The following is a 15,375-nucleotide window of genomic DNA, read 5'->3' as shown; positions in this document are numbered from 1 at the left end:
TCTGTTGTTGCTCGTCGTCACTAACCCGTGATGTTTGTATCTCCGTGCAGCTCAGAGATGAATTGTCTGTTGTTGCTCGTCGTCACTAACCCGTGATGTTTGTATCTCCCTGCAGCTCGGAGATGAATCGTCTGTTGTTGCTCGTCGTCAATAACCTGTGATGTTTGTATCTCCGTGCAGCTCAGAGATGAATCGTCTGTTGTTGCTCGTCGTCACTAACCCGTGATGTTTGTATCTCCCTGCAGCTTGGAGATGAATCGTCTGTTGTTGCTCGTCGTCACTAACCCGTGATGTTTGTATCTCCGTGCAGCTCAGAGATGAATCGTCTGTTGTTGCTCGTCGTCAATAACCTGTGATGTTTGTATCTCCGTGCAGCTCGGAGATGAATTGTCTGTTGTTGCTCGTCGTCAATAACCTGTGATGTTTGTATCTCCGTGCAGCTCAGAGATGAATCGTCTGTTGTTGCTCGTCGTCACTAACCCGTGATGTTTGTATCTCCCTGCAACTCGGAGATGAATCGTCTGTTGTTGCTCGTCGTCACTAACCCGTGATGTTTGTATCTCCGTGCAGCTCGGAGATGAATCGTCTGTTGTTGCTCGTCGTCACTAACCCGTGATGTTTGTATCTCCGTGCAGCTCAGAGATGAATCGTCTGTTGTTGCTCGTCGTCACTAACCCGTGATGTTTGTATCTCCGTGCAGCTCAGAGATGAATCATCTGTTGTTGCTCGTCGTCACTAACCCGTGATGTTTGTATCTCCGTGCAGCTCGGAGATGAATCGTCTGTTGTTGCTCGTCGTCACTAACCCGTGATGTTTGTATCTCCCTGCAGCTCGGAGATGAATAGTCTGTTGTTGCTCGTCGTCACTAACCCGTGATGTTTGTATCTCCGTGCAGCTCAGAGATGAATTGTCTGTTGTTGCTCGTCGTCACTAACCCGTGATGTTTGTATCTCCGTGCAGCTCGGAGATGAATCGTCTGTTGTTGCTCGTCGTCACTAACCCATGATGTTTGTTTCTCCGTGCAGCTCGGAGATGAATCGTCTGTTGTTGCTCGTCGTCACTAACCCGCGATGTTTGTTTCTCCGTGCAGCTCGGAGATGAATCGTCTGAACCGGGAGCTGGAGACCCAGACCCAGCTGGACATGCTGAAGAAGGAGAGGACATCCAAGGAGGACATCATCCGGCGACTGTGAGTTCTCTCTCTGCTGCAGCCGGCCTCAGTGTAGATATACTTTGGGTTTCAGAGTGGTGACATCTACCTGTATTACTAAAGGTCTTCCTCCTGACACGCCTGCTAAATTGAAACTCTGTTCAAAGTGCTATCAAACTCAACTCACTCACTTGAGAAACACATACAATCTAGTGGAAAAGAACATTATTTGGCAATGCTAATATCGAAATAATCAGCCTACGGCCACATACATTACTGACAGCATAAATACCCAAATCTTGCATTCTTGCAGAAGTAACATTCCTTACTGATATTGTCATTTTCATTGTTGCGTTGAGGTTTAAAGCGGCATTACACCAAACTCACTAGCTCACTCACTCATTGTAGCAGCAAATCTCTGTGTATCCTTTGATTAGATATAAGTTTTCACTCATTATACAAAACATTTTCAAACCAGAATTTGTGAACTAACCTAATGTCACCTCATCTGTTGTATGCAGGAAGGCGAAACACGAGGACGGCCTGACCTACCTTTTGGGCCACATGCCGACGACCAACATCCGTGGACAGCTCGAGGACTTTATAGGGTCAGCACCACTGTACTCACCTCTAACATCAAAAGTGCCTCTCCTTCACAGTTTTAGAATAAGGCTTCCTCAGAAAATACTATGTTAAGGCTAAAAATAAACAATAGTCTTGGTTCCCAGGCACTGCTTGCATCATCATAAAGTTCGCTGCATGTTTCGTTTTTATTTCCATTTTTGAAAAAAACTAAAAATTCCATAAATATTCCAAGCTCAACGGTAGTCAAATGCTGTATTCCAGTATTTTAAGCTCAACGGGTCTGAATGATGCACAGGTAGCCCAGTCGTCAAAGGCGCTGCTATTCGCTGTGCAGAGTTGTGTCCCTAAGGCATGCCAGAATCCTGTGATTGTGGGTTCAAATGCCGGTTTCTAGGTTTGTCAGCACCATTCCCATGCTCGTGGGTTTCACCGAAGTGGTAAAAGCCTGAGACCTGCATCACTTCAGGCTTTCCTCCTACATTAAGCTGACACGCCGTGATATAACTGGAATACTGTTTGTTAAAAGTGGCATTAAACCCAACTCACTCACTCACTCACTCACTCACTCACTCACTCACTCACTCACTCACTCACTCACTCACTCACTCACTCACTCACTCACTCACTCTCACTCACTCACTCACTCTCACTCACTCACTCACTCACTCACTCACTCACTCACTCACTCACCAACCATCGTCCCTCCAATGTCAGTATGTCAACAATGTATTCAAACGACTTCTTCTCCTGAACCCCTAATTGGAAATTAACGAAATTTGACTGGAATCGTCCCTAGGTAGTGGGTATTAAAAATTGTACAAATGGAGGAGGCTGACCCCCCAAGGAGCTGAGTGGCGGGGCCAAATAGGGGTAATTTGGCTATATTGCTTTAAGCGACTTCTTCTCTGGTACTAAGATAAATATCAACCATATTTGGTTGGAAGCATTCTCCAGTGGTGAAGTTTAAAAAATGTACAAATGGAGGGCTCGACCCCCCCAAGGGGCTGAGGGGCGGGGCCAAATAGGGGTAATTTGGCTATATTGCTTTAAGCGACTTCTTCTCTGGTACTAAGATAAATATCAACCATATTTGGTTGGAAGCATTCTCCAGTGGTGAAGTTTAAAAAATGTACAAATGGAGGGCTCGACCCCCCCAAGGAGCTGAGGGGCGGGGCCAAATAGGGGTAATTTGGCTATATTGCTTTAAGCGACTTCTTCTCTGGTACTAAGATAAATATCAACCATATTTGGTTGGAAGCACTCTCCGGTGATGAAGATTAAAAATTGTACAAATGGAGGGATCGATCCCCCCCAAGGGGTTGAGGGGCGGGGCCAAATAGGAGTGATTTGGCTATATTGCTCTAAGTGACTTCCTCTCTGGAACTAAGAGAAAGATATCAACCATATTTGGTTGGAAGCATTCTCCAATGGTGGGGATTCAAATTGGAGAACTGGAGGGGCTAAAAAGAGTTCATAACTTGGACACAGTTAAGATCCCCACCGTATAACCATATGTACAATTGAGAGTATTATGAGAGGAATGTACATATGCTACCAGGACTGGCCCTTCTGTTCATCTGTCCAGCACTCCCAAAGGAGTTAGAACCTTGACCATAACATGCAAACCAATATTATCCCCAACCTATAATAAACAGATACATCTGTTTTTATGAAGAGAAGAATACCTTTAATATGAATTGTCCTGGATCATTACATGGTAACGGTTCAGATCTTTAAGCTACATTTGTATCTAGAGAAACACACGTTCATGCTGTCAGATTTGCCATCCACCCATTTTAAATGCTGACAGGGTCAAAATTACGAAATATTTTCAGTAATATTTAGACGTATATTTTGTCATGATTGCATAAATATCCAGGTGAGTGATACAGGCCCTATGGGCCTCTTGTATTCATCAAGGAACACATTTATCTAGGGAGGCCCTTTCCAAGGTTGATTGCAACTGTTTATTTGCTTACACAACTGTTTATGTGGTTAAATACTTCTATGAATAACACACCCCCACCCAACCAAAAAATAAATAAAATAAAACACTGCAAACCCCCAAATTTTCATTGCCATGGCCTGAGAACCAATTCTTTTATTGTTTTAAGCCTATGGTTAAATCATTTTCTGAAAGAAAAAAACATCAAGTTATGTTATATTTGTCATCTGGCAGCTTATGCAAATAATTATCAGTATTTATTCAGTTGTAGGTAGTTAACATGCTTCAAAATTAAGAACTGTTTATGATCACTGATTTGAAATATACTGAAGGTTTTTGTGTTGAACAAAGCTAGTAAGAAGATGAGTTTTCAGTGAGAGGTGGTGAACATACTGTTTGTTGTCAAGTAAGGCCAATCTGAATATGTAGAGAATTGTAGATCGTGAGATATGGGGAATATCAAACGGTTTCTGCGTACTACGTGAAAGAAGTTGATCTTTATGTTGAATTGTTGTAGGAATATAGTATTGTTGTCCACCATGTTGTTCTGTTTGATTGCAGGCAGCAGACGGAGCAGGTGAAGCAGTGTTCCGCTGAGATGCAGAAGGCCAAGACCGATCTCTCCTCCAAGGAGGCCGAGAAGAACATGCTGGGGTAAATATGGCTGCCTCAGTGCTCTAGTCAAGTGGGTGGCCAGTCATCTAATGCGCTGCCATTCTCTGAGCAGAGTAGCGTCCCATGGTCACACCAAAACCTGTAATTCTGGGTTCTCAATGCCGATTGTCACATCTCTCCCTCTTGCCAGTGTGATCGTTCGGCCATTGTGTTTATCTGTATCTCTCTCTCAATGCCGATTGTCACATCTCTCCCTCTTGCGAGTGTGATCGTTCGGCCATTGTGTTTATCTGTATCACTCTCTCAATGCCGATTGTCACATCTCTCCCACTTGCGAGTGTGATCGTTCGGCCATTGTGTTTATCTGTATCTCTCTCTCAATGCCAATTGTCACATCTCTCCCACTTGCGAGTGTGATCGTTCGGCCATTGTGTTTATCTGTATCTCTCTCTCAATGCCAATTGTCACATCTCTCCCACTTGCGAGTGTGATCGTTCGGCCATTGTGTTTATCTGTGTCTCTCTCTCAATGCCGATTGTCACATCTCTCCCACTTGCGAGTGTGATCGTTCGGCCATTGTGTTTATCTGTGCTGTCCAGCTACATCTATGGGGGAACAACTCGCTAGACACTTCCCTCTTGAAAATTTACGATGTCATCAATTTGCAAGCGCACGTTCAAATCTCCAGAAATGACATCATGATAGAACACTGTTTTATCGTGAAATAAACCAAGCTTCATTCTTCATTGTTCTTTGCGATTTATTGCGTAGCTATGTTATATATGTTGATATGTAAAGGCCTGGTGTCTTTTATCATTTACATGGTAATGGAGACTTTTCAAGCATTGATTTTCATAAATGTGTTTTGTCTTTTTCTTGTAGGAGGCAGATCAAGGATAGTGAACAAAAGCTGACAGGTAAAACCAGAAATAAGTAACTCAACCACTGCATCATTGCAAAGTGTAGAAGAGTTACGTCCCTTGGGCGTGACAGAACCCTATGAGCATAACAGACAATAATTGAACACTGAATGCTCTTCTGTTCCCAGGGCTTGAAGAGAAGATATTTGATGTGTGCGGCAGCCAGGACTTCGATGATGGACTCAAGTCCGTACAGTCCAAGATGGCACAGGCGCAAGAGTGAGTCCCTGGGTCAGGGAATTGGGGAGGTGTACACATTACTTCTTTTTTCTTTTCTTTTTAATGGATCGGCTGACAAGTACAGACTTATTTCGTTCCTCTCTGACGTGCAGTATTTCAGGTTTGATGCATACATAAAGAATGTGTTAACAAAATCAACCTTACAGTGAATGTTAGTGCTTAATCACTGGTAACAGAGAACAGGATATATACACATATGGCATGATTATATAACAAGGTACATGGATGTATATCATACAACTAACTAAGTTCAGTGAATATCTGGGTTAGAATTGGTCTTCAGCCACACATGCTTGTCACAAGAGGCGACTGATGGGATTGGGTGGTCCAGCTCAATGACTGGGTTGAAGCATGTCATCGTTTCCCACTCCGTAGATCGATGCTCATGATGTCAATCACTTGATTGTTTACAGACTGCCTTCATATTGGTGGAATGTTGCTGAGTGCGGCATTAAACAACAAACCACAAAAACCACACCGAAAAACCATATAAATCAGGAGAAAAAATATCAATGTATCTTTGTTTGACTGCCCCCATGTTTTTGACAAGGCAATGCCTTAAATAGCTTTTGTTGTATTGGGATTTCAATTCATAATATAATGACCTACTTCCCTCAACATGATTTATCTTATCTTCAAATGATTTCCATTATCTGCCTCTGCAGTAAACGTGGCTCCCTTCTCGGTGCGGAACATTTCTTTAAGAAGTATCAGGATGACCTGAAGAAAGACAGTCCCTGTTGTCCCCTGTGTCACCGAGAGTTTGCCACCGATCAGGAGGTCCGGGAACTGATCCTAGAGGTGGGTACTGTCAAGTGTGAGGTCACAGTCGGAGAGCTGCTACTGATCAGGAGGTCCGGGAACTGATCCTAGAGGTCGGTACTGTCAAGTGTGAGGTCACAGTCGGAGAGCTGCTACCGATCAGGAGGTCCGGGAACTGATCCTAGAGGTGGGTACTGTCAAGTGTGAGGTCACAGTCGGAGAGCTGCCATGGATCAGGAGGTCTTGGAACTGATCCTAGAGGTGGGTACTGTCAAGTGTGAGGTCACAGTCAGAGAGTAGCCACCGATCAGGAGGTCCGGGAACTGATCCTAGAGGTGGGTACTGTCAAGTGTGAGGTCACAGTCAGAGAGTAGCCACCGATCAGGAGGTCCGGGAACTGATCCTAGAGGTGGGTACTGTCAAGTGTGAGGTCACAGTCGGAGAGCTGCCATGGATCAGGAGGTCTTGGAACTGATCCTAGAGGTGGGTACTGTCAAGTGTGTGAGCTCACAGATTCACAGAGTTCAGGTGATAAGGGAACCTATGTACATATGATAAGTTGATGTTACATTATTAGGACACAGAAATGCTGTAACACAAACCCTGTTGCTCCCTGCAGCTCCAAGACAAGCTCCGCCTCGTGCCGACCCACCTGACGAAGGCAGAGAAAGACCTTGACGACTTCCAGCTCAAGTACGACAACATGACACAGCTAAAGCCCCTCCGGGAAAATGTCAGTAGAGGAGATCTAGTTATTGTTTATTTGCACATGTTCAGCTATGTTGATTTTACACATTGATTCATTGCACTTTACTATATAAGTGCAATAATCTTAAATGCGATGTTAATCCCCATTTCACCTCACCTTGTACAATAGGGACAGATTTGGCTAGGTAGGTTTAGTGCTGAAATATTGCTGACTGCAGTATTTAACAACATTCACTAATTGCTACCAAGGAAAACAGGTTTTCTTTAAGATGAATGTCCCTTTGGTATGCCAGAAACCTTTGATTGTGCAATCATCTGAGACCTGCATCACTTTGGGCTTTCCTCCAAATGTAAGCTGACGCATTATGATATAACTGGACTACTGTTCAAAGCGAGCGGTGTTAAACCCAACTCACTCACTCACTCACTCACTCACTCACTCACTCACTCACTCACTCACTCACTCACTCACTCACTCACTCACTCACTCACTATGATGACTACTTGTTCCAAACTCATCTCTCATACAACATACTTCAGGTACATTGTGTCAGATAATTATTTCATTAAAACAATAAAGAATCAAAGACAAAAAAATATGAGGATTATACTCTCTCTCTCACTCACTCACTCGCTCGCTCACTCACTCACTCTCACTCACTCACTCACTCCATGATATGGATTGATCGTCACCCCATTTTCAGTGGGACAGTAACTAAGTGTCTGTTACTAGTGCTGTGTTAATTGTGACCCTGAGAGGGCAGTGTGGGGTATTGTTGCCTGAGAGGGTAGTGAGTCAGAGTGTGGTATTGTTGCTGTGTTGATCGTGACCCAGAGAGGGCAGTGTGGGGTATTGTTGCCTGAGAGGGTAGTGAGTCAGAGTGTGGTATTGTTGCTGTGTAGATCGTGACCCTGAGAGGGCAGTGTGGGGTATTGTTGCCTGAGAGGGTAGTGAGTCAGAGTGTGGTATTGTTGCTGTGTTGATCGTGACCCAGAGAGGGCAGTGTGGGGTATTGTTGCTGTGTAGATCGTGACCCTGAGAGGGTAGTGAGTCAGAGTGTGGTATTGTTGCTGTGTAGATCGTGACCCTGAGAGGGTAGTGAGTCAGAGTGTGGTATTGTTGCTGTGTAGATCGTGACCCTGAGAGGGTAGTGAGTCAGAGTGTGGTATTGTAGCTGTGTAGATCGTGACCAGGAGAGGACAGTAAGTCAGTGTGTGGTATTGTTGCTGTGTAGATGTGGACCCTGAGAGGGCAGTAAGTCAGTGTGTGGTATTGTTGCTGTGTTGATCGTGACCCAGAGAGGGCAGTGTGTGGTATTGTTGCTGTGTAGATCGTGACCCAGAGAGGGTAGTAAGTCAGTGTGTGGTATTGTTGCTGTGTAGATCGTGACCAGGAGAGGACAGTAAGTCAGTGTGTGGTATTGTTGCTGTGTAGATCGTGACCAGGAGAGGACAGTAAGTCAGTGTGTGGTATTGTTGCTGTGTAGATTGTGACCAGGAGAGGACAGTAAGTCAGTGTGTGGTATTGTTGCTGTAGATCGTGACCAGGAGAGGACAGTAAGTCAGTGTGTGGTATTGTTGCTGTGTAGATCATGACCCTGAGAGGGTAGTGAGTCAGTGTGTGGTATTGTTGCTGTGTAGATCATGACCCTGAGAGGGCTGTAAGACAGTATGGGTATTGTTGCTGTGTAGATCGTGACCAGGAGAGGACAGTAAGTCAGTGTGTGGTATTGTTGCTGTGTAGATCGTGACCAGGAGAGGACAGTAAGTCAGTGTGTGGTATTGTTGCTGTGTAGATCATGACCCTGAGAGGGTAGTGAGTCAGTGTGTGGTATTGTTGCTGTTTAGATCGTGACCCTGAGAGGGCTGTAAGACAGTATGGGTATTGTTGCTGTGTAGATCGTGACCCTGAGAGGACAGTAAGTCAGTGTGTGGTATTGTTGCTGTGTAGATCGTGACCAGGAGAGGACAGTAAGTCAGTGTGTGGTATTGTTGCTGTGTAGATCGTGACCAGGAGAGGACAGTAAGTCAGTGTGTGGTATTGTTGCTGTGTAGATCGTGACCCTGAGAGGACAGTAAGTCAGTGTGTGGTATTGTTGCTGTGTAGATTGTGACCAGGAGAGGACAGTAAGTCAGTGTGTGGTATTGTTGCTGTGTAGATGTGGACCCTGAGAGGGCAGTGAGTCAGTGTGTGGTATTGATGCTGTGTAGATCGTGACCAGGAGAGGACAGTAAGTCAGTGTGTGGTATTGTTGCTGTGTAGATCGTGACCAGGAGAGGACAGTAAGTCAGTGTGTGGTATTGTTGCTGTGTAGATGTGGACCCTGAGAGGGCAGTGAGTCAGTGTGTGGTATTGTTGCTGTGTAGATCGTGACCCTGAGAGGGCAGTGAGTCTGTGTGTGGTATTGTTGCTGTGTAGATCGTGACCAGGAGAGGACAGTAAGTCAGTGTGTGGTATTGTTGCTGTGTAGATGTGGACCCTGAGAGGGCAGTGAGTCAGTGTGTGGTATTGTTGCTGTGTAGATCGTGACCCTGAGAGGGCAGTGAGTCAGTGTGTGGTATTGTTGCTGTGTAGATCGTGACCAGGAGAGGACAGTAAGTCAGTGTGTGGTATTGTTGCTGTGTAGATGTGGACCCTGAGAGGGCAGTGAGTCAGTGTGTGGTATTGTTGCTGTGTAGATCGTGACCCTGAGAGGGCTGTAAGACAGTATGGGTATTGTTGCTGTGTAGATCGTGACCAGGAGAGGACAGTAAGTCAGTGTGTGGTATTGTTGCTGTGTAGATGTGGACCCTGAGAGGGCAGTAAGTCAGTGTGTGGTATTGTTGCTGTGTTGATCGTGACCCAGAGAGGGCAGTGTGTGGTATTGTTGCTGTGTAGATCGTGACCCTGAGAGGACAGTAAGTCAGTGTGTGGTATTGTTGCTGTGTAGATCGTGACCCTGAGAGGGCAGTAAGTCAGTGTGTGGTATTGTTGCTGTGTAGATTGTGACCCTGAGAGGACAGTAAGTCAGTGTGTGGTATTGTTGCTGTAGATCGTGACCCTGAGAGGGCAGTGAGTCAGTGTGTGGTGTTGTTGCTGTGTAGATCGTGACCCAGAGAGGGCAGTGAGTCAGTGTGTGGTATTGTTGCTGTAGATCTTGACCCTGAGTGGACAGTAAGTCAGTGTGTGGTATTGTTGCTGTAGATCGTGACCCTGAGAGGGCAGTGAGTCAGTATGTGGTATTGTTGCTGTGTAGATCGTGACCCTGAGGGATGCAGAGATTCCACAACTGAAGAACAAACAGCGCCGCCTGAACGAGGAGATACAGAAACTCCGGGATCTTGTGCAGAATGTGAGTCAACCAACATGTCTGCCGGAGATATCGGGGAGACACAAATCCTGGCCAGATTGATTAGTTATAAATTGGCTTGTTTCAAATTGATGGAAAGTTTAAACCATTTCTGTCAGATCAGTGTAGTTTAATTTCTTTGCTGACCTATTCGTTGACAAATGATTATATGAAATTGTTAATTCATCTGGAGATCCTTTTCTTGTTAGTGACCAAAGAAGTTAAGTTTACAAGATGCTGCCCAACTTAGCCAGACAGTTCAATGAATATTCAATGTTTGGTGTAGACACTGTCACCTAGTGTGACCTTGAACAAGTACCAGTATTTCAATGAAGGTTGATCAGGTGGTTTGGCTCACTGACTTGGTTGATACCTGTCTTTAAAACCGAATTGCATTTCACACCTGTTTTACATGTGTCTAACATGTGTTTCACATGTGCTGCCTGAAGTGTTGCTCATCTCTTGTTTCTGAAAGTTGGTGTCTGACCTGTGGTGTGTTTGTCCTGGTGTGTTAACAGAAGGAAGATGAGCTACAGGCCAAGGAAACAGACGAGGTCACCGGGAAAAGCATGCAGCCAGACATCGTCATGATGGATCGCTACTATGGCGAGATTCGAGAACTGGACAAGAAGATCGCCACACACAGTTCCATGCTGTCTGGAGGAGGTTGGTAGGGGCTGTAGCATGGCACAGGTTTAGTGGGGGCTGTAGCATGGCACAGGTTTAGTAGGGGCTGTAGCATGGCACAGGTTTAGTAGGGGCTGTAGCATGGCACAGGTGTAGTAGGGGCTGTAGCATGGCACAGGTTTTAGTAGGGGCTGTAGCATGGCACAGGTGTAGTAGGGACTGTAGCATGGCACAGGTGTAGTAGGGGCTGTAGCATAACACAGGTGTAGTAGGGGCTGTAGCATAACACAGGTGTAGTAGGGGCTGTAGCATGGCACAGGTTTAGTAGGGGCTGTAGCATGGCACAGGTTTAGTAGGGTCTGTAGCATGGCACAGGTGTAGTAGGGGCTGTAGCATGGCACAGGTGTAGTAGGGGCTGTAGCATGGCACGGGTTTAGTGGGGGCTGTAGCATGGCACAGGTTTTAGTAGGGGCTGTAGCATGTCACTGGTTTAGTAGGGGCTGTAGCATGGCACAGGTGTAGTAGGGGCTGTAGCATGGCACAGGTGTAGTAGGGGCTGTAGCATGGCACAGGTTTAGTAGGGGCTGTAGCATGGCACAGGTGTAGTAGGGGCTGTAGCAAGGCACTGGTTTAGTAGGGGCTGTAGCATGGCTCAGGTTTAGTTGGGTTTGTAGCATGGCCAACGAGGTAGTCAGGTTCATCAGTAGAGGCTTTGATCCAGACTTGTCAATTAATCCCTTATTCCCTGTAGTTCCTTGGTTATTCTTTAAATATGTCTATCCTTAATATTTATTTAGAACATATTTGTTCTTTTAAAATGATGCGATGCATGTACATCACGGAAGCAGCCTATACCCTCTGTAAGCAACAGGATATTGTCAGTGGTTTTTGTCTTTCAAACATTGAAAGAGGAAATTATTTGGTTTTCAGATTCTGGACGGACCCTGGAGACTGTGATTGGGGAGAAAGAAGACAAGCAGATGCAGTTGTGAGTATTGCCAGTTGTAGGTATTGATGTAGGCAGGAGATATCAGTTGTAGGTATGAATGTAGGCAGGAGATATCAGTTGTAGATATGGATGTAGGCAGGAGATGTCAGTTGTAGGTATTGATGTAGGCAGGAGATATCAGTTGTATACCACGGATGCTAGCTGTAGGCTGGGATGTCAGTTGTAGGCTGGGGATGTCAGTTGTAGGTTGGGATGTCAGTTGTAGGCTGGGGATGTCAGTTGTAGGTTGGGATGTCAGTTGTAGGTTGGGATGCCAGTTGTAGGTTGGGATGTCAGTTGTAGGTTGGGATGTCAGTTGTAGGTTGGGATGTCAGTTGTAGGTTGGGATGTCAGTTGTAGGTTGGGATGCCAGTTGTAGGCTGGGATGTCAGTTGTAGGTTGGGATGTCAGTTGTAGGCTGGGATGTCAGTTGTAGGCTGGGGATGTCAGTTGTAGGTTGGGATGTCAGTTGTAGGTTGGGATGCCAGTTGTAGGCTGGGATGTCAGTTGTAGGTTGGGATGTCAGTTGTAGGCTGGGATGTCAGTTGTAGGTTGGGATGTCAGTTGTAGGCTGGGATGCTAGTTGTAGGCTGGGATGTCAGTTGTAGGTTTGGGATGCCAGTTGTAGGTTGGGATGCCAGTTGTAGGCTGGGATGCCAGTTGTAGGCTGGGATGCCAGTTGTAGGCAGGGATGCCAGTTGTAGGTTGGGATGCCAGTTGTAGGCTGGGATGCCAGTTGTAGGTTTGGGATGCCAGTTGTAGGTTGGGATGCCAGTTGTAGGTTTGGGATGCCAGTTGTAGGTTGGGATGCCAGTTGTAGGTTTGGGATGTCAGTTGTAGGTTTGGGATGCCAGTTGTAGGTTGGGATGCCAGTTGTAGGCTGGGATGCCAGTTGTAGGTTGGGACGCCAGTTGTAGGCTGGGATGCCAGTTGTAGGTTTGGGATGCCAGTTGTAGGCTGGGATGCCAGTTGTAGGCAGGAGATATCAGTTGTAGACCAAGGATGCCAGTTGTAGGTTGGGATGCCAGTTGTAGGCTGGGATGTCAGCTGTAGGTTGGGATGCCAGTTGTAGGCTGGGATGTCAGTTGTAGGTTGGGATGCCAGTTGTAGGCTGGGATGCCAGTTGTAGGCTGGGATTCCAGTTGTAGGCAGGGATGCCAGTTGTAGGGTGGGATGCCAGTTGTAGGCTGGGATGCCAGTTGTAGGTTGGGATGCCAGTTGTAGGTTTGGGATGCCGGTTGTAGGTTTGGGATGCCAGTTGTAGGTTTGGGATGCCAGTTGTAGGTTTGGGATGTCAGTTGTAGGTTTGGGATGCCAGTTGTAGGTTGGGATGCCAGTTGTAGGCTGGGATGCCAGTTGTAGGTTGGGATGCCAGTTGTAGGCTGGGGATGCCAGTTGTAGGTTTGGGATGCCAGTTGTAGACCAAGGATGCCAGTTGTAGGTTGGGATGCCAGTTGTAGGCTGGGATGTCAGCTGTAGGTTGGGATGCCAGTTGTAGGCTGGGATGCCAGTTGTAGGTTGGGATGCCAGTTGTAGGCTGGGATGTCAGTTGTAGGCTGGGATGTCCGTTGTAGGCTGGGATGCCAGTTGTAGGTTGGGATGCCAGTTGTAGGCTGGGATGTCAGTTGTAGGTTTGGATGCCAGTTGTAGGCTGGGATGTCAGTTGTAGGTTGGGATGCCAGTTGTAGGCTGGGATGCCAGTTGTAGGTTTGGGATGCCAGTTGTAGGCTGGGATGTCAGTTGTAGGCTGGGATGTCAGTTGTAGGTTGGGATGCCAGTTGTAGGCTGGGATGTCCGTTGTAGGCTGGGATGTCCGTTGTAGGCTGGGATGTCTGTTGTAGGCTGGGATGCCAGTTGTAGGCTGGGATGCCAGTTGTAGGCTGGGATGCCAGTTGTAGGCAGGGATGTCAGTTGTAGGTTGGGATGCCAGTTGTAGGCTGGGATGTCCGTTGTAGGCTGGGATGTCAGTTGTAGGCTGGAATGTCTGTTGTAGGCTGGGATGCCAGTTGTAGGCTGGGATGCCAGTTGTAGGCTGGGATGCCAGTTGTAGGCAGGGATGCCAGTTGTAGGTTGGGATGTCAGTTGTAGGCTGGGATGTCTGTTGTAGGCTGGGATGTCTGTTGTAGGTTGGGATGTCAGTTGTAGGTTGGGATGTCAGTTGTAGGTTGGGATGTAAGTTGTAGGCTGGGATGCCAGTTGTAGGCAGGGATGCTAGTTGTAGGCTGGGATGCCAGTTGTAGGTTGGGATGCCAGTTGTAGGTTGGGATGTCAGTTGTAGGTTGGGATGTCAGTTGTAGGTTGGGATGTAAGTTGTAGGCTGGGATGCCAGTTGTAGGTTGGGATGTCAGTTGTAGGCTGGGATGTCAGTTGTAGGCAGGGATGCCAGTTGTAGGCAGGGATGCCAGTTGTAGGCTGGGATGCCAGTTGTAGGCAGGGATGCCAGTTGTAGGTTGGGATGTCAGTTGTAGGTTGGGATGTCAGTTGTAGGTTGGGATGTCAGTTGTAGGTTGGGATGTAAGTTGTAGGCTGGGATGCCAGTTGTAGGCAGGGATGCCAGTTGTAGGTTGGGATGTCAGTTGTAGGCTGGGATGTCAGTTGTAGGCAGGGATGCCAGTTGTAGGTTGGGATGTCAGTTGTAGGCTGGGATGTCAGTTGTAGGTTGGGATGCCAGTTGTAGGCAGGGATGCCAGTTGTAGGTTGGGATGTCAGTTGTAGGCTGGGATGTCTGTTGTAGGTTGGGATGTCAGTTGTAGGTTGGGATGTAAGTTGTAGGTTGGGATGCCAGTTGTAGGTTGGGATGTCAGTTGTAGGTTGGGATGTCAGTTGTAGGCTGGGATGTCAGTTGTAGGCAGGGATGCCAGTTGTAGGCTGGGATGTCAGTTGTAGGCAGGGATGCCAGTTGTAGGTTGGGATGTCAGTTGTAGGCTGGGATGTCTGTTGTAGGTTGGGATGTCAGTTGTAGGTTGGGATGTAAGTTGTAGGTTGGGATGCCAGTTGTAGGTTGGGATGTCAGTTGTAGGTTGGGATGTCAGTTGTAGGCTGGGATGTCAGTTGTAGGCAGGGATGCCAGTTGTAGGCTGGGATGCCAGTTGTAGGCTGGGATGTCTGTTGTAGGTTGGGATGTCAGTTGTAGGTTGGGATGTAAGTTGTAGGTTGGGATGTCAGTTGTGAATTGGGATGTCCGTTGTAGGTTGGGATGTCAGTTGTAGGCTGGAATGTCTGTTGTAGGCTGGGATGTCCGTTGTAGGCTGGGATGTCTGTTGTAGGTTGGGATGTCAGTTGTAGGTTGGGATGTAAGTTGTAGGTTGGGATGTCAGTTGTGAATTGGGATGTCCGTTGTAGGTTGGGATGTCAGTTGTAGGCTGGAATGTCTGTTGTAGGCTGGGATGCCAGTTGTAGGCTGGGATGCCAGTTGTAGGCTGGGATGCCAGTTGTAGGCAGGGATGCCAGTTGTAGGTTGGGATGTCAGTTGTAGGCTGGGATGTCTGTTGTAGGCTGGGATGTCT

The 15,375-nt window shown here is 46.8% G+C and overlaps 1 protein-coding gene across 2 annotated transcripts in view; it reads left to right on the top strand.

Annotated features, from left to right (window-relative positions):
* The window catches only part of LOC124133711 (DNA repair protein RAD50-like), a 56,898-nt gene that overhangs the window by 25,614 nt on the left and 15,909 nt on the right, over window positions 1-15,375 (top strand). For both annotated transcript variants that reach the window (XM_048387628.1, XM_048387627.1), the window contains exons 19-28: window positions 1,091-1,189; window positions 1,672-1,758; window positions 4,242-4,334; window positions 5,178-5,212; window positions 5,344-5,434; window positions 6,121-6,256; window positions 6,837-6,950; window positions 10,162-10,257; window positions 10,773-10,920; window positions 11,812-11,869. In XM_048387628.1, coding sequence (XP_048243585.1) covers window positions 1,091-1,189; window positions 1,672-1,758; window positions 4,242-4,334; window positions 5,178-5,212; window positions 5,344-5,434; window positions 6,121-6,256; window positions 6,837-6,950; window positions 10,162-10,257; window positions 10,773-10,920; window positions 11,812-11,869 — 957 coding nt within the window. The remainder of the gene's footprint in view (window positions 1-1,090; window positions 1,190-1,671; window positions 1,759-4,241; window positions 4,335-5,177; window positions 5,213-5,343; window positions 5,435-6,120; window positions 6,257-6,836; window positions 6,951-10,161; window positions 10,258-10,772; window positions 10,921-11,811; window positions 11,870-15,375) is intronic.

The sequence above is a fragment of the Haliotis rufescens genome, unplaced genomic scaffold (genome assembly GCF_023055435.1).
Source record: "Haliotis rufescens isolate VD_foot unplaced genomic scaffold, xgHalRufe1.0.p SCAF_7, whole genome shotgun sequence".
NCBI lineage: Eukaryota > Metazoa > Mollusca > Gastropoda > Lepetellida > Haliotidae > Haliotis > Haliotis rufescens.
This window is presented reverse-complemented; position numbering and strand designations above follow the sequence as displayed.